Source organism: Gracilinanus agilis, chromosome 1 (genome assembly GCF_016433145.1).
Source record: "Gracilinanus agilis isolate LMUSP501 chromosome 1, AgileGrace, whole genome shotgun sequence".
NCBI lineage: Eukaryota > Metazoa > Chordata > Mammalia > Didelphimorphia > Didelphidae > Gracilinanus > Gracilinanus agilis.
In genome coordinates, this window is record NC_058130.1 from 725,973,852 (window position 1) to 725,998,299 (window position 24,448).

The 24,448-nt window shown below is 47.6% G+C and overlaps 1 protein-coding gene across 1 annotated transcript in view; it reads left to right on the forward strand.

Moving 5' to 3' along the window:
* ABCA7 (ATP binding cassette subfamily A member 7) overlaps positions 1 to 24,448 on the forward strand; it is a 50,569-nt gene that overhangs the window by 20,474 nt on the left and 5,647 nt on the right. Inside the window, exons 19-46 of the mRNA XM_044685337.1 lie at positions 494 to 510; positions 556 to 714; positions 1,346 to 1,554; positions 1,675 to 1,744; positions 2,020 to 2,222; positions 2,613 to 2,661; positions 3,007 to 3,057; positions 3,932 to 4,086; positions 4,216 to 4,340; positions 4,447 to 4,536; positions 6,274 to 6,466; positions 6,558 to 6,652; positions 7,390 to 7,422; positions 7,618 to 7,726; positions 7,838 to 7,912; positions 9,524 to 9,693; positions 11,710 to 11,887; positions 12,723 to 12,838; positions 13,090 to 13,234; positions 13,360 to 13,483; positions 15,234 to 15,385; positions 15,876 to 15,974; positions 16,149 to 16,211; positions 18,359 to 18,465; positions 19,157 to 19,298; positions 22,908 to 23,042; positions 23,764 to 23,867; positions 24,252 to 24,344. Of these exons, the coding sequence (XP_044541272.1) occupies positions 494 to 510; positions 556 to 714; positions 1,346 to 1,554; positions 1,675 to 1,744; positions 2,020 to 2,222; positions 2,613 to 2,661; positions 3,007 to 3,057; positions 3,932 to 4,086; positions 4,216 to 4,340; positions 4,447 to 4,536; positions 6,274 to 6,466; positions 6,558 to 6,652; positions 7,390 to 7,422; positions 7,618 to 7,726; positions 7,838 to 7,912; positions 9,524 to 9,693; positions 11,710 to 11,887; positions 12,723 to 12,838; positions 13,090 to 13,234; positions 13,360 to 13,483; positions 15,234 to 15,385; positions 15,876 to 15,974; positions 16,149 to 16,211; positions 18,359 to 18,465; positions 19,157 to 19,298; positions 22,908 to 23,042; positions 23,764 to 23,867; positions 24,252 to 24,344 (3,261 nt within the window). The remainder of the gene's footprint in view (positions 1 to 493; positions 511 to 555; positions 715 to 1,345; positions 1,555 to 1,674; positions 1,745 to 2,019; positions 2,223 to 2,612; positions 2,662 to 3,006; positions 3,058 to 3,931; positions 4,087 to 4,215; positions 4,341 to 4,446; positions 4,537 to 6,273; positions 6,467 to 6,557; positions 6,653 to 7,389; positions 7,423 to 7,617; positions 7,727 to 7,837; positions 7,913 to 9,523; positions 9,694 to 11,709; positions 11,888 to 12,722; positions 12,839 to 13,089; positions 13,235 to 13,359; positions 13,484 to 15,233; positions 15,386 to 15,875; positions 15,975 to 16,148; positions 16,212 to 18,358; positions 18,466 to 19,156; positions 19,299 to 22,907; positions 23,043 to 23,763; positions 23,868 to 24,251; positions 24,345 to 24,448) is intronic.

A 24,448-nucleotide genomic window follows, 5' to 3' on the forward strand; every position in this document is an offset into this window, starting at 1 on the left:
AAGGAAGGAAGGAAGGAAGGAAGGAAGGAAAGAAGGAAGGAAGGAAGGAAGGAAGGAAGGAAGGAAGGAAAGGAGGGACTTGCTAGGGACACGTAGGTTTTAATTGGTAGATCTAGGAATCAAGCCTTGATTTGGCAATCTTGCCAAAAGGCAAACCCTTTTCTGTTAAACTCTATTACTTGGAGAATGGGTGAGACTGTCAAGAAGATCAGAAATGGGAACCTTTTTTTCCTTGTCTCGATCCTGGAAGCCTAGATTCAGAATCTAGATACTTGGGATCAATTTCTAATGCTGCTTCTTACTAATTACAAGTTACTTATCTTCTCAAGACCTCAGTTTCTTCATCTGTAAAATTAGGAAGTTGGACTTCTAAAGTTATTTTGAATTTTGTGACTGATTTCATATGCTTTGACCCCTCCACCAAGCTGAGGCTGAGTACTTCTCTGCTCTTCTCTCTCCCTGTCTTCCCACTCTTGTCTCCATTCCCCTACAGACTCTTGGCTATGCTGGGTACCAAGTTGGGGTGGAGGGTGGTAGTCCTGACTACTTTGTGAGAATATCATCCCCATCTCTCAGGTGGGATGCAGAGGAAGCTGTCCATAGCCATTGCCTTCGTGGGTAACTCCCGAGTCGTCATCCTAGATGAACCTACAGCTGGTGTGGACCCATTCTCCCGACGAGACATCTGGGAGCTGCTTCTCAAATATCGGCATGGTGGGTGGGGAGGGTTGGACCTGCACTCTGAGAAGTTGCTCTTGAATAAACCTCTTCCCCTTCCTGCTGGAGACCCTCATAGCTCCTCTCTCAACTCATGGAGGGATAGCATAATGTATGGATAGGATGCTGAACCCTTCTAGTTCTAAAGAACCTCCCAGCTCTGAAGTTCCATGTTCAGTCCATGTTCTAAAAGCCCTCTCAGCTCTAACATTCTATGTTCTAAGGATCTTCTCAGTTCTGACAGTCTGTGTTCTAAGGACCTTCTTGGGTTTGAACCCTTCTAGTTCTTAGAAGCCTAATGACTGTGAGACTTGGGCAAGTCACCTCATCTGTAAAATGAGTGGATTGGACTTGATGGCCTCTAAGGACCCTTCTTAACTTCTCATTCTTTGATTCTAAGGAATGTCTCTCCCCTTCCTGAAGAATGTTCTCTTCCATTCAGTCCACACTCTCACTCCCTCAAGACCCATCTTCAGTGCCCCTCCCTCTGAAAGTCTATCCTGATTACTGTGGGTTGTCTTTCCTGTCTCTCTGGAGACTCTTGAGGTCTGAGGATGCCTCTCCCCAACCCCCAAACACCCTCATCCCAGTGCTCCTAGGGCTTTTCTCATTTTGCCACCCCTCCCAGGTCGCACAGTGATCTTGTCCACGCATTACATGGATGAGGCAGAGCTCCTGGGAGACCGTGTGGCAGTGATCGCGAAGGGTCAGCTGCGCTTCTGTGGGTCCCCCCTCTTCCTCAAGAGTCGTCTGGACACAGGCTACTATCTGACGCTGGTGAAACACCAGCCACCTGCGCCCCACAAGGTCGAGAGAGTGAGGTCTCAGACCAATCAGGTGGGAAACAGGGCTCAGAGGGAAGGACAAGGGAGGGGAAAGGGCCAAAGATTCCTGGGGCAGGAGTCCAGACCCTGCATGTCACTGTCCCTGTACCCATGGTGTCCCTTATGCCCCCAGGACCATGGCGCACTAGAAGAGAACCCAAGCAATGACCTGGAAATCAATGAAAGGCCAGCTAGTGCCATTGGTGAGTTACTGATGAGCCAACCCTTTCTGTCCTTTCCATGCTATGTCCTAAAGGAACCTCCCAGCTCTGACGTTCCCTGTTCATTCCATGTTCTGAAAGCCCTCCCAGCTCTAATATTCTATGTTCTAAGGATCTTCTCAGCTCTGACAGTCTATGTTCTAAGGACATTCTTGGGTTTGAACCCTTATAGTTCTAAAGCCCCTTATAGTCCTGATGTCCTGTGTCTCATGAGGCTACCTTTCACATTATGGTTCCTTCCATATTCGGTTGCCCAGACGTGGTCCAACTGCTGGCCTTTGTGCAGAAGTTTGTCCCTGGAGCACAGCTGGTGGAAAATCTGGGCCATGAGGTGGTGCTGACCCTGCCAGGTGCTGGTGCCCATAATGGGGCCTTTGGGAAGCTATTTCAGGAGCTGGACAGCCACCGGGAAGAGCTTGGCATCTCAGACTATGGGATCTCAGATACCACCTTGGAGGAGGTAGGGATAGCTGAGTCCCCAGGCTTCCTTTCTCCTCACTGACCCGTTATTGCCAAGTGCCTCCCCACTCTCCATGGGGTTTTGAGGAGAAAAAGGGACTGGAGTCTCCTGGTGTCTCCCTCCCCCTCTTCTCCCAATGTGCTCCTCAGAATAATCTGAGAACCAGGGTTTGGATTATCATTATCACACTGGGCAGGCGGAAGCTCCAAGCATCCTTCCAGCTCTGGGTCTTATACACTTTCCCTTTCCTCCAGTCTTGCCTTCCCTCCTCCACCATTCCATTATTTCTGAGACCTTTCCACCCCCCAGGAGTCTCTTCCCTAGATCTCCCCACTACCCCACAGGGTCCCCAGCCCTACTCTCTCCCAGCCCCCTCATCTCTCCCTTCAGATCTTCATGAAGATGGCCAAGGACAGTGGAGTCGATACAGACCCAGGAGGTATTACTGTGTTCCTAGAAGAGGCTTTCAGGGGAGAAATTCTCTGAACCTCCCTAAGAGGAGGGCTATCTGAACCAGGTGGGCAGGTGCCTCCAACAGGCGACCTCATAGGTGTTCCCTGGCCCTGAACCCAGACTGGGGCCCTCACTGCACCAACCAGCAACTGACCACCAGGATCTGGAATGAGCCCCTGGGGCCCTGCCCATATTGTGGGGGACAAGCCTTAGAGCCCACTGTCTGCCACTCGTCTAGGTAGCATATCTCCCTCCACCAACAGCCTACTTGTCTCCTTGGCAGATGGGGAGGGCCAGTCCCTCTTACAGATTATATCTGCCATGATCTTAGCAGAATCCCAGGAGAGCGGTGAGGACAACGCAAAGGAGAACAGCAGAGCGGGTGAGGATGCCAGCGGATGGCCTTTATGCCCTCCCCAGCATGGGCTCTGACCCTTTTACAGGAAAGCGGGGCGACACGTATAACCCAGATCCGGTTGCTCTTCAGCTCTGAGACAGGGGAGAGAAGAAAAGGGGGAGGGAGATCATTTGGATCATATGATTTTGGAAAACTCATGTGGAAATTTATTATTACATGTAATTGGTAAAATAAAATACCTTTATAATATAGGAATTATTCTCTGGGGTACAGAGAGCCTTAGGCTTGGAATTAGAGGGAATAAACATTTGGGTAACATCTACTATGTGCTAAGTACTTGGTACAATTATCTCATTTGGCCCTCACAACCCTGAGAGGTGGGAGCTATTATTATCTCTATTTTCCAAATGAAGAGTGAAATGACTTGCCCAAGGACATAAAGCTAGTAAGTGTCTGAGGCCAGATTTGAACTCCTCAGGTCTCTTTCCTGACTCCAGGCCCAGAACTTTGTACACTATGGTGCCCCTTAGTTGCTTCCACAAGGTCATGAGAATCTGCTGGGTTTTGGCTCTGTGATCTTGGGCAAGTCACTTCCCTTCTCTGAATCTCAGGTTTTTTTCCTATGTCAAATGAAGAAGTCAGCCTACATCAGCGGCCTCAGACTCAAATTGCAACATATTTTTATGACAGCAGATTTGCTTTGAAAACTACAATAGACATTATCTATATTGTATTTTAATTTTATTTATTTTATTAAATCTAATCCCAATTACATGTTAATTCTGGAGTATGGGCAGCATGGGACTCAAAATTTAGTTTGAGGCCTCTGGCCTAAATGACTTTCAAAATCACTTCCTGCTCCAAAGCCTGATTCTTTTATGATTGCTCTTGTCCACAGGAGCACCCAATTCTGTAGAAATGCAGGCTCTGGACGGAATGCCGAGTACCTCTGAGAAACTGCAGGACTGGGCCCTCATCTGGAGCCAGTTCTGGGCCCTGTTCATCAAGAGGTTCCATTATGCCCGCCGCAGTCGCCGAGGACTTTTTGCTCAGGTCAGGGGGTGTCGCAGATGGAGAGGGGATGGGGAGATAGGCTGGGGTACCCAGAAGGAGGGGTGTTATAAAGGGCTAGCTCAGGGACCCTGAGTTCCCTCTTCCAAGGATCCCTGTGATGGCCCTTAGATTGTGCTCCCTGCCTTCTTTGTGGGCCTGTCACTCTTCATCAGCCTCTTTGTGCCCACATTTGACCACTACCCACCCCTGGAAATCACGCCAAGCATGTTTGGACCCCAGATCTCTTTTTTCAGGTGAGTCCTGAGCTGCATGGGCCTGGGCTGAGCTGGGCAATGGTGGGGGATGAAGGGCAGTAGCCAAGGGGATGCTTATTTTCCTCATTGGTTTTTCTATCTACAGTGAGAATGACCCTGGAAACCCTAGATATGCCCAGATTTTGAATGCCCTCCTGACATCACCCAGTTTCTGTGTGAAGAATATCTCAGACCCGTAAGCTTTTCCAGCCAAAGACTTGCATCCCATGAAGCCTTGTGTTGCTCTTTGGAGCGCCTTGTAATTTAGAGTGTGGGACAGTGAAGTCAGAGCCGAGACTCTCCTTAGGATATGGAGTGTCAGAGCTGGGAGAGCCCTTAGAACCCAGAATGTCAGAGTTAGGGGGGTCTTTAGAACCTAGACAGAGCTAGAAGGGCCCTTAGAACCCAGAATGTCAGAGCTGGCAGGGCCCTTAGAACCCAGACAGAGCTGGCAGGGCCCTTAGAACCCGGAATGTCAGAGCTGGCAGGGCCCTTAGAACCCAGAATGTCAGAGCTGGAAAGACCCTTAGAACCCAGAATGTTAGAGCTGAAAGTACCCTTAGAACTCAGAATGTCAGAGCTGGAAAGACCCTTAGAACCCAGAATGTTAGAGCTGAAAGTACCCTTAGAACTCAGAATGTCAGAGCTGGAAAGACCCTTAGAACCCAGAATGTTAGAGCTGAAAGTACCCTTAGAACTCAGAATGTCAGAGCTGGAAAGACCCTTAGAACCCAGAATGTTAGAGCTGAAAGTACCCTTAGAACCCAGAATGTCAGAGCTGGAAGGACCCTTAGAACTCACAATGTCAGCTGGGAGAGCCCTTAGAACCCAGAACATCAGAGCTAGGAGGGTCTTTAGAACCTAGACAGAGCTGGAAGAGCCCTCAGAACCCAGAATGTCAGAGCTAGGAGGAATTTGAAAATATATAATGTTAGAATTGGCATGAATAGCCTTAGAAGATCTATTCTAATTCTCTCATTTGACCCTTTGGGAAACTGAGTTCCAGAGAGGGGAAGGCCTTGCTCAGGGTCATATAATATGAAGAGTCACTGCCAGAACCCTGACTAGAACTTAGGTCTCTTGACCCTCTTGCCCAAGGCTCTTGGCACTCCCCAATTCTATTTCTACACTCTCCACACCATCCCATCCCATGTCTTCCTTCTGTCCATTCCTAATAGTCTTCCCAGCAGGCTAATATCCCCTCCCTTCATTTTTTTAACCTTCTCTTTCTGTCTTAGAATCAATACTGAGTGTTGGTACCAAGGCAGAAGAGTGGTAAGGACTAGGCTAAGTGACTTGCTCAGGGTCACACAGTTAGGAAGTGTCTGAAGTCATATTTGCACCCAGGAACTCGCATCTACAGGCCAGGTTCTTTATCTACTGAGCCACCTGTCTGTCCCAGATATCCTTCTTCATCACCTCTCTCCCCAGACAGGGCCTATGGCCACTTGCTTCCCTGAATGCCCTGGGCAAGCAACTGTCTCTGATCCCATCTGTGGGTCATCAAGGGCCCTTCTCTGCTTCCCTCTCCCCCTTCTCCTTCAAGACCATCACCTCCTTCTAGGCATGCATCCAGCATCATGGGGAGAACCTTGTGGGTCTGAGAAAGAGTTCTAGAATTGGGGTCAGGAGAATTGGGTGGGTTTGAGTTTTACTTCTTCCACTTGCTAACTGTGTGACTGGGAGCTCTTAGTTTACTTGTTACCTTCAGGATACCTATCTGTAAAATGGGTTTAAATCATCTGCCTACTCCCTACCTCAGTGTGATTATTATGGGGCTTTGTAATTCTTAATGTGCTGTGAGACTGTGAGTTATTCCGTGTGTCTGTGTCTGTGTGTGTGTCTATCTGTCAGGAGGTGGGGTGGAGGAACGGGTCTTGAGCCTAGGAAATCGTCTGGGCATCTATCAGTGTCTTTTCTTGTGACCTTACAGAAGGCAGAACTGTATCCATCCCGACAACCTGAGCTTCTGGACACCCCCAGTATCCAAGGCTGTGGCTAAACTCTTGGCCACAGGCAACTGGACCATGCAAAACCCATCCCCTGAGTGCAAATGCAGCAGTGCCAAGGTCCTGAAGATGCTCCCTAACTGCCCAGAAGGAGCAGGGGGCCTTCCACCTCCCCAGGTGAGGCCTAGAGTAGGTGAACGGAGCCCTCTCTGGGCTTAGGGGGCGGGCAGGCCGTAGCTAGACTGAGACACATTCCTTGTTGGGACAGATATTGACGGGCCAAGGAAGTGTTATGCAGAATCTGACAGGAAGAAATATCTCAGACTATTTGGTTAAAACCTATACTCGGCTCATCCAGCAGGGGTAAGGCCTCTCCACTGACCCCCTCCTCAGCATCTGTCCCAAAGCCCCATTGCCATCTGTGCCCCAAATGCTACCTGTTATGTCCACCCGCCCACCTGGCAACATAGACTTTCAGAACTGGGAGGAACCTTAGGACAGAGAATAAGAAGACCCTTAGAACAGAGAATGTCAAGGCTGGGAGGGAGCTTAGAATAGAGAATGTCAAGGCTGGGAGGAAGCTTAGAACAGAGAATGTCAGAGCTGGGAGAGACCTTAGAATAGAGAATGTCAGAGCTGGGAGAAACCTTAGAATAGAGAATGTCAGAGCTGGGAGGAAGCTTAGAACACAGAATGTCAGAGCTGGGAGGAAGCTTAGAACACAGAATGTCAGAGCTGGGAGAGACCTTAGAATAGAGAATGTCAGAGTTGGGAGGGAGCTTAGAACACAGGATGTCAGAGTTGGGAGGGCCCTTAGAACAGAGAATGTCAGAGCTAGGAGGGACTTTAAAGATTTTCTATTGTAATCCCTTGCCCACTCTAGCCCCCTCATTCTCCAAGCGCTTTCCCAGTATCTACTCCCATCTACATACTTACTTCTCCTCAGCCTGGCAGGCCTGTAGGAGGGAGGGACTGAGGCTGAGAGGGAGGCTGCCCCTGCCCCTACCATTATTGGCACTCCTGGCCAGGAGAAAAACTCCCTCCCCAACTGGTTTCAAATCTTGGGAAGACTGATGGAAGTCCTCATTCTCTTTTCTCAGGCTAAAGTCCAAGAAGTATGTCAGTGAGATCAGGTGAGCTAGTGGGAGAGGAGAAGCTGGGGGAGAGGGTAACCAAGGGAAAGAGAAGGAGGGCTGAGACTTGGGGAAGAAGACCTGTAAGTCTTGGGTAAAAAAATAGACAAAGAGGGTAGAGAGGCGAGGGCAGAGCAGTGGAGGCTGGGGAAGATCCCATGGCCGGCTCTGAGCACAGGCCTTCCTCATTCCCAGGTATGGGGGCTTCTCCCTGGAGGGTAACCCGAACCCAAACATGGGAACAGAGAAACAAGAAATCCTCAACACCATCGAGGATCTTCAAAGCATATTCTATGGCTTTCAGGTGACTAGGTGGGGCACTGGCTGGTGTGGAGAGAGAAAAGGTGGGGGAGAGCAGGTGAGGGGGGGCATCAATCAGGTGAGGGGTCTCTGACTGTCCTCCCTCTCTCCCCAGAACAAGGTGGTGCATCAGCTGCTTCAGAATCTCAGCACCTGGGTCAAGAAAGTAGACTCACATGATAGTGTGGAGGTGCGTGGTGGGTGCTCAAGGGGCTGCCTCTTAAGGCCCCTTCCCCAGGCCTGGGAGCAACTCTTCCTCAGTCCTCTTCCAGCTCTCTAAAGCCAGGATCAGACAGGGAGGAGCAGGAGCTGTGAGGCTGGAAAGGCTCTGTGGACTGATAGGGGAAAGGGAAAGGAATATTTATATAGTGCCTAGACTGTACTGAGTCTTTTTTTTTTACTTTAAAATTAAAATATTATCTAAAATTAAAATATTATCTCATTCGATCCTAGGTAGGTCCTGTTATCCTTATTTTAAAATGAGGACCTAGAGGCAAGCAGTGGCTAATTGATTCACCTAGAGTTACATTGTTGGCAGGAGACTGAGGCTGGATTTGAACTCCAGGCTCAGTGCTCTATCTACTGCTATCTTGGAGACAAGGCTGTTTGTGGAGTTAAGATTCAAATTTTACTTGTAGGCAAGTAACTTTCATTTTTGGGCTCTTAGATTCTTCCTCTACAAAATGAAGGGGTTGGATAAGGGTCATAGATTTAGAAATGAAAGGAGGGAGCAGCTGTGTTGCTCAGTGGATGGAGAGCCAGGCCTAGATTTGGGAGGTCCTGGCTTCAGATCTGGCCCCAGACACTTCCTGGCTGTGTGGCCCTGGGGAAGTCACTTAACCCCCATGGCCTAGCCCTTACTGCTCTTCTGCCTTGGAACCAATATGCTGTACTGATGCTAAGACAGCAGAAGGTAAAGTCTTTAAATTAGAAAAACAAAACTGAAAGGGACCTCAAGTCTAACCCTTCCATTTTACAGATGAAGAACCCAGGGCAAACAGACAGGGAATCATTTGCCTAGGGTCACACAGCTACTAAATATCTAAGGGGGAATTTGAATCCAGAGCTTCTGACTCTAAGCTCCATTCCTTATCCAATACAACAAGAAGCATCTCCAAAGAGTTCACCAAATTTCAGAGCAAGATGGGGCTTTGGGACATTCTATCCAACAAAAATCCCTGGACAGTGTTGCCAATAAGCCACTGTTGCTTAAGGCCTCCCCAGTGATGGAGAGCTCTCTGATTGTCCAAGGCGTTACAGCTCATCTGGGCTTTTTATACTTTCATCTTTCTCTGCCTTCCCTATTGAATATCCATCTGCCAGAGCAACCTGCAGGCTTAGCTCCCAGGCTCCCAGAGCTCCGGCATTGGCCTGGGACCTTGGGCAAGCCCCTTCTCTTCTCTGGGCCTCAGTTTCTCCCATCTATAAAAGGAGGCGATTGAATTTGAGAGCCTCTCCAGCCCTCTAGCAATGGTCCTAAATCCCACTATAGATTCTTACTAGCTGTGTGACCCTGGACAAGTCATTTAACTCATGTCAGCCTCAGTTTCCTCATCTGTAAAATGGGGATGATTATAATAGCCCCTACTTCCCCCAGTTCTCGTAAGGATCAAATGAGATAATGCATGTAAAGTGAAAAGAATAATAATAGTATATGGCTCACAGAGGCTCAGATGAGTTAACGTTATATAAAATACCACACCAGCATTGTCTATCTGTGTCTATTATCGTCCTATTCATTATTATATCATCATAAACTGAGGCCCTGGCCAGGGGCAGTGACAAGAAGTTCTTGTCCCAGGTCTGGTTTAACAACAAGGGATGGCATTCCATGGTGGCCTTTATCAACTTGATGAACAATGGATTCCTGCGAGCTAACCTGCCCCCAGGGACTGACCCCCAGGCCTACAACCTCACCGTTATTAACCATCCCCTCAGCCTCACCAAGGAACAACTCTCGGAGGTCACACTGTGAGTGCCCAGGGCCCTCGGCCCCTCTGGTCTGTGTCCAGGGCCCTCTGCCTTCTCTGCTTCCTCTTCCCTTTGGAGTTGTATTTACCCTAAGACTCTGCCCTCTCTTCATTATTTTCAAATCTGTGGCTACATTTTGTTGTTACTTTTGGGGGGGAGCTAAGTTTTTTCTTTATTATGTCACTACATTCATTTTTTTATTTTCATTTTTAAATATTTTAAATATTTTTCCATGTTTACATGATTATCTTCCACCCCTGCCCCTCTCCCCCAACCAACAAGCAATTCCACTGGGTTATACAAATGTTATCACTTGATACCTATATTTCCATATTATTCATCTTTGCAATAGAGCAATCTTTTATGTTCCTGTTTTTTTAAACCCTTACCTTTTGTCTTAGAATCGTTATTAAGTTCCAAGGCAGAAGAGTAATAAGGGCTAAGCAATGGGAATTAGGTGACTTGCCCAGGATCACACAGCTAGTAAGTATCTGAGGTCACATTTGAACCCAAGACCTCCCATCTCCAGGCCTGGTGCTCTATCCACTGTGCCACTTAGCTGACCCACCATTTTATTTTGAGCCCATAAACACTTCCTAACAAAGTCACTTACAAGGTCCCAAGCCATAGGTAGCTTATTGATTGCTAACAGAAAGAAGGGATGTGCCCTTTGCCACTGGCAACATGGTGACTTGCTGTAATTGACCAGAGGCAGCTTGGTGGCCATGGTGACTGTTGTATTTGACCAGAACTTGGTGGCCATAGTGACTGCTGTAATTGACCAGAGGCAGTTTGGTGGCCATAGTGACTGTTGTAATTGACCAGAGGCAGTTTGGTGGCCATAGTGACTGCTGTATTTGACCAGAGGCAGCTGGGTGGCCAGGGTGGCTGCTGTAATTGACCAGAACTTGGTGGCCATGGTGACTGCTGTAATTGACCAGAGGCAGCATGGTGGCCATGGTGACTGTTGTAATTGACCAAAGGTAGCTTGGTGGCCATAGTGACTGCCTGTAATTGACCAGAGTTCTACTGCCTTGCCCTATGGATGCTCTTTTCATTGTGGGTGGTGATACTTTTTATTTTCTGAGGTCTTATTGCCTCCCATCCCTTCTGCATGAAGTAATGAAAAGAGCATTGGATTTGTAGTAAGAATATCTGGGTTAGAATCCTGACTCTTCTATTTTATTGCTGTGCAGTCTTGGGCAAATCATTTCCCATTTCTATATCTCATTTCCTTTTCTGGAAACAAATGAGACTAACCTAGATCAGAGGATCTTAGAGTATTTAAAATATTTTGATAACTATATTTCTGTATAATTGGTTTTCTTTGTAATTTTGCATTTTGGGGAGGGTCCCTTAGGCTTCCCAGGCATGTCAACGGTGTCTAGGACATAGAATAGATTAAGAAACCCTTCCCTTCATGATCTACCCTTCCAGAGTTCTACTCTGATTGGTTCTAGGATCTCCAGCCTCCATGATCTTTGAACTCTCACCTGCAGGGCCTCTAGCTTTTACCCAATTCAGCATGGTGCTGAGGAAAGAGCCCTGGATTTAGAGTCTGATGATGGGAAGCCTTATTGCTCACCAGCTATGTTATCTTGGAAAAGGCCTCATTCTGAAATGAGGTCGGACCAAGTGATATCCAAGGTCCCTTCTTGACTCTCAATTCTATAATCATTTTATTCTGACTTTTAACCTTGTTTTCCATGACCTCCCCCATAAACTATGATCTTAACCATTATTCCATTATAATCTTTAACCCTGGCCTGACAACCTCCTGTGCCCTATGATTTTAATCATGTATTCCTTTAGCCCAATGTCACCTCTGGCCTTTATCCCATAACCTCTGACCTTATCACCTAATGCCCTCTAGCCCCATGCTCAGTGCCCTTTTCCAAAACTCTCTTTCCCAGGAAACCCAAGTGGAAGCCCTCCACCTCTTCCTTGTTCTTTCTGTGTCTGTGATTTTCTCCTGCTTCTGACTTCGGCCCAGTAACCTCCCTGACCCTTTCCCAGGATGGCCTCTTCAGTGGATGTGCTGGTGTCCATCTGTGTGCTCTTTGCCATGTCCTTCATCCCAGCCAGTTTTGTGCTCTTCCTCATTGAGGATCGAGTCAGCCAAGCCAAGCACCTACAGTTCCTAGCAGGCCTGCCTCCAAATCTCTACTGGCTGGGCAATTTTGCCTGGGACATGGTAAGATGGGGGGTGGGGGTAGGGGAAGGGTTCAGGATAGAACCTTGGGCCAAGGGGTTGGAAACCCTGGGTTCTACCCCAGACCTTATGTTGTCTTCTGCTCTGGGTCTCAGATGGTCTTAACACCTCTTAGCTCTGACAACTTGTGTTCTAAGGCAATGACATTTTGTGTTCCAAGGTTGCTTTTAGCTTTGATAATCATCTATGTACTACCAACTATAACATTCTCTGTTCTTTGTTCTTCCAATCCCCATCAGAAGTCCTGTTCTAAGGGCCCTCTCAGCTCAGATATTCTGTCTTCTGAAGTCCCTCCAAGTTTTGACATTCTGGGTTCTGAGGTTCCTCCCTTTTCTGACATGTTGTGGTTCTTCTGGGAAAGCGTGACCTTGCCCTCAGGAAGCTGAGAGTCTCCCTGCAGGCACAAGTCACATGGAGAAAAAAGAGGATTAAGTCAGAGACAGATAGATTCAAGTTCTGAATCATTTATGCTCAGTGCTGTAGAAATTGAGAACAGAAAGGTATGGGGCTAGAGTAGGTTGGTTTTAGGTCTTTCCCAGCCCTTCTTGGAAACCCTTCCATCTTGAAATGTCAGAGTGGGGAGGGCTCTTAAAACAGAATGCTGGGCCTGGATAGAGCCCACCTTCTTATTTTGCAGGGCTCAGATAAGAGACTTGCCCAAAGGCACACAAGTCAGTGCCAGGTTTCCCCGGCTGACCCAGAATTCTTGGAATCTGGGGAGACCCACCGTCCCACAGAGAAAACCACCTAGGTGTGGGGTGGTGACAGGAGGAAGAGAGGTGGCCACTGGTGACCGGTCCACCTCCTGCCCCCACAGTGTAACTACCTGATACCAACAATACTCGTCGTGTTCATCTTCCTGGGTTTCCAGCAGCAGGCGTATGTGTCCTCACAGAACCTGCCTGCCCTCCTCTTGCTGCTGTTGCTGTATGGGTGAGGTCCCTGTTCCCCTCTTAATGCCGCCCGCTCCCCCAAATGCCCTCGAACGCAGAGTTCCCTGTTCTTCCCTTCGGTGCCCGTGTCTGTGGTGCCACTGATCGATCTCTCCCGATCACGCCCATTCCTCTTCGGCTTCAGGCCGTCGTGGTGCCCCCAGAGTACCCGTCTGCCCCGCGATGCCTATCTCCCTCCCACAAGTTGGCGTGGCTTCCATGACACCCATGGCATCTTTCCTCCTTTTCCAGCTGGTCCATCACTCCGCTCATGTACCCAGCCTCCTTCCTGTTCTCGGTACCCAGCACAGCCTATGTGATCCTGACCTGTCTCAACCTCTTTATTGGCATCAATGGCAGCATGACCACTTTTGTCCTGGAGCTCCTTTCCAACGAGGTTTGGGTGGTCTTGGTGGTTGGCATCATAGTAGAGCTGGGTGGCTAGATCTCTGGATTAGGTGTACCTGAGGGTAAAGGAGAATTGTATTGAGGGTCCGCTGACCTGGCTCCTTGCCCAAACAGAAACTGCAATATGTGAACCGGGTCCTGAAGAAAATTTTCCTCATTTTCCCGCATTTCTGCCTGGGCCGAGGGCTCATTGACATGGTTCGGAACCAAGCTATGTCAGATGCCTTCCTGTACCTGGGTGGGTGTGTCCCTCAACCAGCTGAGACAAAGCTTATGTTCTCTGTCCTAAGGGGCCCCCCAACTTTGACCTCCTCTATCCTAAGGGTTCTCCCCACCCCAGCTCTGACCTCCTCTATCCTAAAGGCCCTCCCAGATCTGGCATCCCATGTTCTAAAGCCACCCCCCACCTCCTCTGTCCTAAGGGTCCCCCCAGCTCTGACCTCCTCTAGCCTAAGGGTTCTCCCAGTTCTGACATTTCTCTGTTCTAAGAGCCCTCCCACCTCTGATATTCCCTGTCCTAAGGCCCTCCGAGCTCGGACATTCTGTTTCCTGAGGCCTCCCAGCTCTGACATAATAGCTCTTCGATGGCAGACGAAACCCGAGGTTGGGTCGGGATGTTGGGAGTGGAACGGTGCCCTCTCCCTGCGGGGTCTCTCCTCACAATAGGAGAGACAGAACTTGCATGGGTAGGACAAGAAAGACCCAGGCAAGACGGATCAGTGCCAAAAATTCAGATATATTAAGCTCTATCCAAGTTCCAAAAAGGGATGAATTCCCAGGGATCACATGGAAGTATTAAAACAGTCAGACCCAAGAGGAATTTTTAAAGAAATATTTAGAGACTCTAGTGCAGGGGTTCTAAATCTTTGTGTATAGATAGATCTCTTTGGCAGGCTCATGAAGCCTTTGGATCAGGTTTTTAAATCATTGAAAGAAGTGCTAAATTTCACTAAAGGTTCATGAAAATAAAGATGTCGTTTTTTTTCCCCATCCAAGTCTCAGGACCCCCTGAATTCTGTTCATGGGGGATTTTTGGATTCCAGGTTAAGAACATTTGACCCGGGTCAACCCCCTCATATTACAGAGGGTCTAGAAAAGGGAAATGACTTGTTAACAGCTGCAGAGAAAATTAATATCAGAGCTAGGGGCCCCAGGCTCTTTCTACTATCCTAGTCAGCCATTCAAAGCAGGTATCACAAGGAGGCAAAACTTTATGAGACATTATTGGGCAGTGGAAAGAATGCTAGGCTGGAAGCCAGGATGCTTGGCTGCTTGTCCTGGCTCCCCCACTTAATAACTGTGTATAACTAGATGTATCTCTTAACCTCTGAGCTTTAGTTTCTTTGCCTATAGAATGGCAATAATAATTTTTCAGGAGCTTTTTTCTGGGGGTGTTGTGAAGGAAATCCTTTGTAAGCCATAGAAAGAAGCCTGGGTTTGGGGTTATGGGATCTGAGTTTGACTATTCCTGCTGTCCTGTGCCCTGTACAGACCTCAACTGGGGTGTCCTGTTTAGTTCTGGGCCCTTCAGTCTAAGGACATGGAATATCTGGAGAGGATTCCGGAGGAGGCCAGTCAGGAAGGTGAAGGGACCTGAAACCAAACATGTTCTAAAAGGATTGATTGAGGACTCAGCTTTGTGGAGGTTGAGATAGGGAGGGTGGAGACATCTCACTCTCTCACTCTGTGCCAGGCACTGTGTTAAGTGCTTGGAATATAAAAGTAGACATAAAAAGGTGGTTTTTTTAGAGGGCCTAGTTTAAATCTGCCCTCAGATATTTCCTAACTGTGTTGGCAGTAGGGAGCTGTGGTGGGCTTTAGAGAAATGAAGGAATCTGTTAAAGCTAAGAAACTGAGATGAGACAAGGCAGAATTCTTGGGGCTGGAAATTGCTTCCCTTTCTCCCTGTCTCACCCGTCCTGCTACAGTGGCCAGGGTCCAGGTGTAGGAGAAAAGCTCCTACCTAATATTCTCCCTTTTCTCCACAGGAGATGATGAATTCGTGTCCCCACTGAGTTGGAACTTGGTTGGCAAGAACCTATTTGCTATGGGGGTGCAGGGGCCTATCTTCCTTCTCATAACTCTTTTCCTGCAGAACCGAGGCTGGATTCTACCCAGGTTAGCCCCAGGGAGGTTGGGAGTCAGGAACAAGGAGCAATGATCTAGGGAGAGCCTGGGGATGGAGACCAGGGAAGTAATGACAAGGAATGGGGAGCAGGGGGGTGGCTAGTGGCTCAGAAGTCTGAGAGTCAGGCTTGGAGTGGGGAAGACCTGGGTGCAAGTCTGGCCTCAGACATTTCCTAGCTGAGTGACCCTGGGCAAGTCTCTTAACCCCCATTGCCTATCCCTTGTTACTCTTCTACATTTGAAATAATACAATATTAATTCTAAGACAGAAAATAAGGGTTTTAAAAAAACAAAGAGATGGGGAGAAGACTCTTGAGATTTGGATGAAAAAGGGGAGAGAGGTTCCCAAGAGCTCATGGGTATTGCAAGATTAGTAAATGTTTGAAGGGAAGAAGCCTGGGACTTTGGGGAGCATAAGGAGGAAGAGATTGCCTCCTGCTTGTACACCTGCTCTGTGTGTATGCCCAAGGTCAATTAAGCCTCAGTCCTTGCTGAAAAAGGAGGAGGACCAAGAAGAAGATGAGGATGTGCAGAAGGAGCGGGAACGGGTTCATCAGGGGGCCACCCAGAAAGATGTCTTAGTGCTGAAGGACCTGACCAAGGTGAGGGTGCTGCTACCAGGGAAGCTGGTGGATCCTCATGGAATACTCACCCCATTGGGAGGTGGAGAACCAGGAGACTGGGGGCAGGTGTGTGTTGGTATGCCTGGAATTCATCTTTGTCCTTGGACGTGTCTGCAGTGGTCTCCTCTCTTGTCTTCTCCCATGCTTTGCCAGATATATCCAGGCCATAAGAAGCCAGCTGTGGACCATTTGTGCTTGGGAATCCCCCCAGGAGAGGTAATGAGAAATAGTTCTAAGTGGTACAAAGCCCATTTCTCACAACAGCCCTGTTATGTAGGACATGCAAATATATATCATCCCTATTTTACAGATGAGCAAACTGGGGCTCAGAGTCACGTAGCTAAAAAAAATACAGTGCAATAGATATTTCTTTACTTGTTGAAAAAGTTACTTTTAATCATCTTAAAGAGTAAGGAAGATTGGGAACGGGGAGAGATGTCTCATTTTATGGCTCAGGATGGCCAATAAAGATGGGAAAAGAAGCTAGACCAGACCAAGTGTGCCCAGGGAGATCTGTGCTGGAGGTAACACCGTTCTGAGGATCTTTATTGATCTCTTCTCAGAGTATTGGAAAAAATGAGAAGATGTCAAATGCTTGGGGATGGGGAAGAGAAATCCTGTATCTTAGGAGAGGGGTGACGAGATGGAGAGAACAAATCTGCAACAAATGTCTAGTAAATAGCAGCAATGCAATGATCCAGGACAATTCTGAGGGACTTATGAGAAAGATGCTACCCACATCCAGAGAAAGAACTGTGGGAGCAGAAACACAGAAGAAAAACAACTGCTTGGCCACATGGGTCGATGGGGATAGGATTGGGAATGTAGGCTCTAAACCATCACCCGAGTGCAAATATTAATAATTTGGAAATAGGTCTTGATCAATGACACATGCTCATTGGAGAGGGGAGGGAAAGAACATGAATCATGTTACCATGGGAAAATATTATTAATTAATTAACCAAACTTAAACAAAAACAAATATCTAGTAAGGGCCATCTACATGTGAGCCACTGCTTGGGCCGCTAGTCAACCAAGACAAAACCAGACAGTTGCTACTGCCCCCAAGGTAGGGAAATGAGGATTCAAATGTACTTGTTCAGTTGTGTCTGATTCTTTGTGATCCCAGTTGGAGTTTCCTTGGCAGAGCTACTGGAGTAGTTTGCTATATTTCTTTCTCCAGCTCATTTTACAGGTGAGGAAACTGGGCAAACAGGGAGAAGTGACTTGCCCAGAGTCATACAGTCAGTAAGTAACTGAGGCTAGATTCAAACTCGGAAAGACAATGAGGCTTCCCGACTACAGGCCTGGCACTCTATCCACTATATCACCTAACTGCCCTATACTAGTTAATACCAAGTCATTTCAAAAGGAGAAAGTGTTAGCAGCCAGGAGAATGAGGACCACAGGTCTTTTGTGAAAGGGGGCGCCTGAACCAAGCCTAAAAAGAAGCTGAAGATTTTGCAGAGAGATGAAGAGAGAGGGAGTTCATTTTTAGGACATGAGAGACCACTAGTGCAAGCCTGGAATGCCATGCTCAGAGCCCAACCAACTGGAATGGACCACAAAGACAGCCTTATTACCTGTATGAACCTAGGCAAGTCACTTCACCCGGTTTGCCTCAGTCTCTTTATCTGTAAAATGAGCTGGAGAAGGAAATGGCAAACCACTCCAGTATCTTTGTCAAGAAAACCCCAAATTGGGTCATGAAGAGTCAGACACAACTGAACAGCCATAGAGAGGGTGCATGAAGAGTATTAGGAACTCAGACTAGGGGATAAAAGGGCTTTAAATGCCAAACTGAGGATTTTGTAGCTTAGGCTAGAGGCAGTTGTTGTTCGGTCGTCTCAGTCTCCTTAGGGAGCAACAACTCCTAGAGATGGTCAGACCTTTACTTATTCGGTTCAGGATGAATTGGGGTTGGGGGACACCAGACCAGGAGGCCAACCGAGAGTCTTTCTCAATGGTCTAGGTGAGAGGTGAGGATGAAGAGGGTCTGCACTAGGGTAGCGGCTTTATGAGTGGATGAGAGAGGAAGAAAGATAGAAACTTCCTTAGAAGATATGTCGGGGAGGTAGACGAGATTTGAGAACTGATTGGATATGTGAAGAGTCAAAGATGACTGTGCCTGGAAGGATGATGGTACCTTCAACTGGAATATGGAATTATGGAGGAGAGGTGGGTTGGGGGGGTGGGAATAGAGTAAGTTCCATTTTGTACATGTCAATGAGTTTGAGATGCCTTTGGGGTATCCGGATAGAAGTTCCCAGAGGGCAGAACTGGAACATAAGAAGGAAATTGGGGCTAGATATAGAGTTTTAAGAGTCTGTCTCTGACTCCTCTATCTTCCTCTCTCCTTGTAGTGTTTTGGGCTCCTGGGGGTAAATGGGGCAGGGAAGACAACCGTGTTTCGAATGGTGACGGGGGACATCGAGATAAGTGAAGGTGATGCCATCCTCATGGGCTGCAGGTGAGGGAAGGGGAAGCCTTCATAGAGGGAGGCTGGAGAGTGGGAGAAAGTAGGGACTTGGGATTGGGTCAAGGAAGGATGCCCCTCTACCAAAGATCCTGGACTATTGCTAGGGGACAAACAGGCCCAGCCCCTACTTTTCCTGCCCTCAGGGCAAAATTTCATTGACCTCTTTGGGCTCCCTCTGGTTGGTCCATCCCCCAGGTTCTCTATTCCCTGTTTCCCTATTCTCCCATCATATGTCTGCCCCTTCCAGCTGGTCATCTCCTCATCCTCTTTCCTACCCCCCAAATCCTTGTCCTCCTTTCCCTGCTACCTGTGGGCCCCTCCACTCCCATACCCATTTCCCCCATTACCCCCCCATTTCTATATTCTTTGTTCCCAATCTCCCTGTCCTCCCCTCTCCATCACCCTGTTTCTATGACCCATCTCCCACTGTACCCCATTCCTGATCTTCCACCCTTCGTCCCCCATTCCTTGTCTCTAATGCTTTCTCCTCCATTTCCCTCTCCCCATCCATCTCCCTCTTCCCATGTATATCTTCCTTTCTTGTATATCTTGTATATCTCTATCCCTCTGTATCCCATTCTTTGCCTCTCGTCCCTCACTCTCCATTCCTTTGTCTCTCGTCCCTCTCTTCCCATCCTTCTGCCACTCCATCTCTTTTTGTACCCCTCCTCCTGCCCCACAGCATCCTGACTGACCTGCAGACAGCCCAGAACCACATGGGCTATTGCCCCCAGTTTGATGCCATCACAGAATTGTTGACTGGCCGAGAGCACCTGGAATTTTTCTCTCGACTTCGGGGAATACCTGAGAAAGATATTGCCCAGGTAAGCTCTCAGGGTACTTTGAACCCCGAGAGAACCCTCAGCCTCATCCCTGTCTCTGCCTCTGTTCTACATCCCCCCCAGACTATCCCCTCAAACTTTCCTTAAGCCCGATTGTGTTACAGAGTGTGGTCTAGTCCTGCATTGCAACCCAAGGAGCTGAGGATGGGTTTGACATCAAGGGGCTGAGGTTCCTATTAATGAAGACTTAATTCCACGATTTCATTTAAGAATCACTTACAGAAATAAACACCCACACACATAGAGAGTTACTGATCATGGGGAGTGGCCAGCGTCCAGAAGACAGCATGGACAGAAACCTGGGTATGGTACCAGGAGACCTCAGTTCAAATCCTGACTTTGGATATACAGTAGGACCTTGGACAAGTCATTTCCCTTACCCAAACCTCAGTTTTACATCTATAAAGTGGAACTAGGGATTAAAGCTTGTCCTGCTTAATTTAGTTAGCTTGGGAGATAAGGGTTGTCAGAATCCATTAAGATAATTCATGAGATAATGTTTTGTGTAAACATAAAAGTGTTATTCCTATTGTCCCTGGGGCAGGGGGTAAGGGCAAGCCAATGGGAACCCTACTTACTGCTAAAACAGGGATATAGGGTAGAAGTGGACACCTGGGCCCATTCCCAGTTTGATGATTTGATGCCCTGTTCCCAGGCCTCTGCCCCAAGAATGAGCCCACCACAGGCATGAGCCATACCAGATCGCTTCCTAAATTGCCTTAGCCAATTATTGAAGCCATTCTCCTGGTAATCAATCAAGAAACAAACATTTATTAGGTACCTACTACGTGCCAGGCACTAAGAATGCAAAAACGGGGGCAGCTGGGTGGCTCAGTGGATAGAGAGCCAGGCCTAGAGACAGGAGGTCCTGGATTCAAATTTGACTTCAGACACTTCCTAGCTGTGTGACCCTGGGCAAGTCACTTAACTCCCCCATTGCCTAGCCCTTACCGCTCTTCTGCCTTGGAACCAATACACGGTATTGATTCTAAGATGGAAGGTAAGAGGTTTTTAAAAAAATGCAAAAACAAAAATGAAAACACTTCCTGTTCTCAGAACAGGGGAGACCCCCCCCCAGCTACATATGTAGATCAGCACCAAATAGATACAAGATCATTGGGAGGAGAGGGCTCTAGTGCCTGGGTGAGGTGGGGAGGATCCAGAAAGGGGATTTTTAAGCTGAGCCTTGAAGGGGGCCAGGGGAAGAGGGGAATGCATCCCAGGCTAGTCCTAGGTCAGCAGACCTACTCCTGGGTAGGACCCATTGCTGAAGTCCTTCCAGCCCAGTGGCCCTACCACACAGACATTGGATCACCCCAGATCCCCTCCGTCCCACCATGAGCAAGCAAACGAAGCTGATAGAAGGTTGACTGGAGAACTGGAAGTTTCTTTCATTAGGATTGGCCTTGTGTGTCTCTAGTCCAGTCTTCTTCCCACTGTGGGTGACTCTGAACTCAGGCTATGCCAGTAGAACCCAAGCCTGGCAGGTGCCACTAAACTCTAGTCACAGATGATGGTTCTATTGTCAGAAAATTAGTCTCCTATAAACGTGGGTTACCCAAGAGTTGGCCATTATGTGGGGAATGGGTTTTTTTCCCTTTTTCTATAATCATCTATTAATATTTCTGAGCTTTGGTTTTCCCCATCTGTAAAACGTGATGGTACAGGGGAAAAAATGCAGGGATTTGTATTGGAGGATGACCTGAGTTCAGATCCTCTCTCTTGCTTACTATCTGCGTGGCCCTGGACAAGTCACTTACCTCGATGAATCTCTCTGTGAGGTTGTATTTGGCATTCTCTCTGTATCCATCTGGAGTCCTGTCTCATACAGCTTTCAACACCCTCTAGCCTTAGGCTAAAGCCTGGTTACACTCCTGCTATGGGGTGGGATCTGTGCTTGACACCCAGGTGCAAAAACAGTACACAAAACCCTGCCCTCAGGGAGCATTCATTTTGGTGGGACCAGAGGACAAGGACATGTAGACAAATAACTGATATAAGGTGGGAAAGGGTAGAGGGTGGTAAAATAAGGACATAGGGGGAGGCCAGAAAATCTGGAATTAGAGTAGATGTTGTTTTTTAACCTTCTTCCTAGAGATGTGACCTTGGGCAAGTCACTTAACCCCCATCACCTAGTCCATATCACTCTTCTGCCTTGGAACCAATGCACAGTATTGATTCCGAGACAGAAATTAAGGGTTAAAAGTAAATAAATAAAAAACATACCTTCTTAGCATTAATTCTTTTGTTTGTTTGTTTTAGGGTTTTTTCTCAAAGATATTTTATTTTCCCAATTACATGTAATAATAATTTTCAACCTATGTTTTCCAAAATTATAAGATCCAAATTGTTTCCCTCCTTCCTTCCCCATTCTCTGAGATGGTAAGCAATTTGATCTGGATTATACATGTGTTATCATGTAAAACCTAGTTCCATTTTTGGTCACTGTTGTAAGAAAATACTCATGTAAAACCAAACCCCCAAAATAAGACAGTAAATAGACTAATGTGAAAAAGAATATGCTTTGATTTGCCTCTGAGTCCCACGGTTCTTTCTCTAGAGATGGATTCTTTGTCCCAAGTCCCTCAGAATTGTCTCAGATTGTTGTTGAGTTTCAATTGATCATCCCACAATATTTCTGTTGCTGTGTACAATGTTTTCCTGGTTCGGCTTATTTCACTCTGCGTCAGTTCATGGAGCTCTTTCTGAAATCCTTCTGTTCATCATTCCTTATAGCACAATAGTCTTCTATCACCCTCATATACCACAATTTGTTCAGCCATTCCCCAATGGATGGACACACCTTTAATGTACAATTCTTTACCACTACAAAAAGAGCAGCTATAAATATTTTGTACATGTAGGTCCTTTTCCCTTTTTTAATCATCTCTTTGGGATACAGACCTAGTAGTGGTATTCTTAGTGTTAATTTTAAAACAGAAAAGTAGTAAAGGCTAGGAAAATGAGGTTAAATGACTAGCCCAGGATCTTACAACTCAGAAATTTCTAGGGACAGATTCGAATCCAGGTTCTCCTGACTCTAAGCCGGTACTCTATCCACTATGCTACCTACCTGCCCCTAGATTTTCATTAAAGCTCCTTCCCTTCCAACTCTCAGTCTGATGGGCCTATAAAAGGTTCAACTCAGTGCTGTGATATGGTCTTATACACAGTAGGTGTTTGATGAATATTGGTCAGATTTTTGTTCTTAAAAACTCCCATCTTTCCTGTGCTCTTAAGAGTTACAAAATGCCTGCTTTTGGAGGAGGCAGATGAAAGTGTGAGTGCATGATGTCTGGAAGCTCCTGAGGGGAAGGGATTACTCTAAGTCTCACACAACTAATAAAAGATAGAACCAGGATTTGAACCGAGATCTCATGAGTCCAAATCCCAGGGATTTTCCCATTGCACCATGCAAAGGAAGACATCAGTCTTGTTCATAAGGAGAATTGCTTAGATAGCTTCTCAGCCCCTTATGCCCAGTTATCTGCTTCTTCCTTGGCTCTGAGCCTGACCCCAAGCTCTGCTGAGGAACCCACTTGGAACCCCCTGGCCTTAGGGTGGACTCCTCTTGGTCTCTCCCATTGGCAGGACGTACAGTTGGGCCTGACCAAGATGGGACTGCTACATTATGCAGACCAGATCTCAGGGAGCTATAGCGGTGGGAACAAGAGAAAGCTGTCCACTGCTATTGCCCTGGTGGGAGGACCACCCATCATCTTCCTGGTGAGCTCATAAGAATGGTGGTTAGGGAGGGGGACAGAATCCTCAGGGTCAGCCCCTTCCATACTCATGAATCCCCTCTCTGGGTGGGGGGGGGGGGAGGGAATCATTGTACCCTTTGGAGAAGAAGGGAAACAGATGTGGAGTAAGTAGGACCCATCCCAGGAATTCTTGGCCTTTAGCCCCCTGAACTTCAGTGGTCCACTGCCTCCTTCTGAAGTGAGAAGGGAAGTTGTTTTCTGTTCCACCAAACATGATCAAGTTTATTCCTTTCTCTGGACTTCAGTTTCCTCATCTATAAAGTGGGAGCATTGGATGATGTGACAACATATAATAGTGGAGAGAGCTCTAGATTTGGGTTCAGAAGACCTGGGTTTGCTCCGGCAAAATGATCTTGGTCAAGTTACTTTCCCTGCAAAGGCCTTGGTTTCTCCAAATGTAAAATTAAGAGATTGGTCTAGATTTGGGGTCATTTCAACAAAAAAATCCAGATATTCTTTGAGGGAGTGGGAGTAAGGGAAGTAAGAGATGAATGGTTGTCTGGGGGAGGATATTTCAATAGGCTTCTCCCCAGCTCAATCTAAAGAGAGATCTTTGAATATGTGGAGGAGACTGGGACAAGACCTCTCAGTTTATAGGGTTATAGGGCAGGAGTTGAGGACTGGGCACATCTCTTGTCTTATCTGACTATTCAACGCCCTGTCCCTGGACCCTTGCCCCCAAGGATGAGCCTACCACAGGAATGGACCCCCAAGCCCGTCGCTTCCTCTGGAATAGTGTCCTAAGAATAGTCAAGGAGGGATGCTCTGTAGTGCTCACCTCACACAGGTAGGAGGGTGTATGTTTATGTGTTAGGAAGACTGGAGGGGAAAAGCCAATAGATGGATGGTGAGAGTCAGGGGCTGAAGGGAAGGGGCAGTTGGGGTGGGGAGGGCTAGGGTTGAGGAATAGATTCTCAGGAAAAGGTGCTTTGGTTGGGAGAAGAAACTTTGGAGGGGGAATGTCAGAGTTGGAATATGAGGTTCCAGGGGAAAGAGGGCCTGGGTTGGGGAAAGATTGGGGTGGTTGGGGGACCCAGGGAGAGTGGACTACATCTATGAGGTTCAGCGGAGGTTGGAGGGGGGGAGAGGATGCTCAAGGCTGTGGTTACTGACCTCTGGCCTGTCTGTCCTCTGCACCTACCCCTACATCTGTCTGCCACTATCCTGGAAGCATGGAAGAGTGTGAGGCACTCTGTACCCGCTTAGCCATCATGGTGAATGGGCGTTTCCAGTGCCTGGGCAGTGTCCAGCATCTTAAGAACAGGTAAGAGGTGGAAGGGGACAGGGGTGGGAGCTCATCCCATCCATGGGCTGCCCTGAATAATGTTACCAAGGTTCAGAATCAGAATCTCTGAGCTGAATGGACCA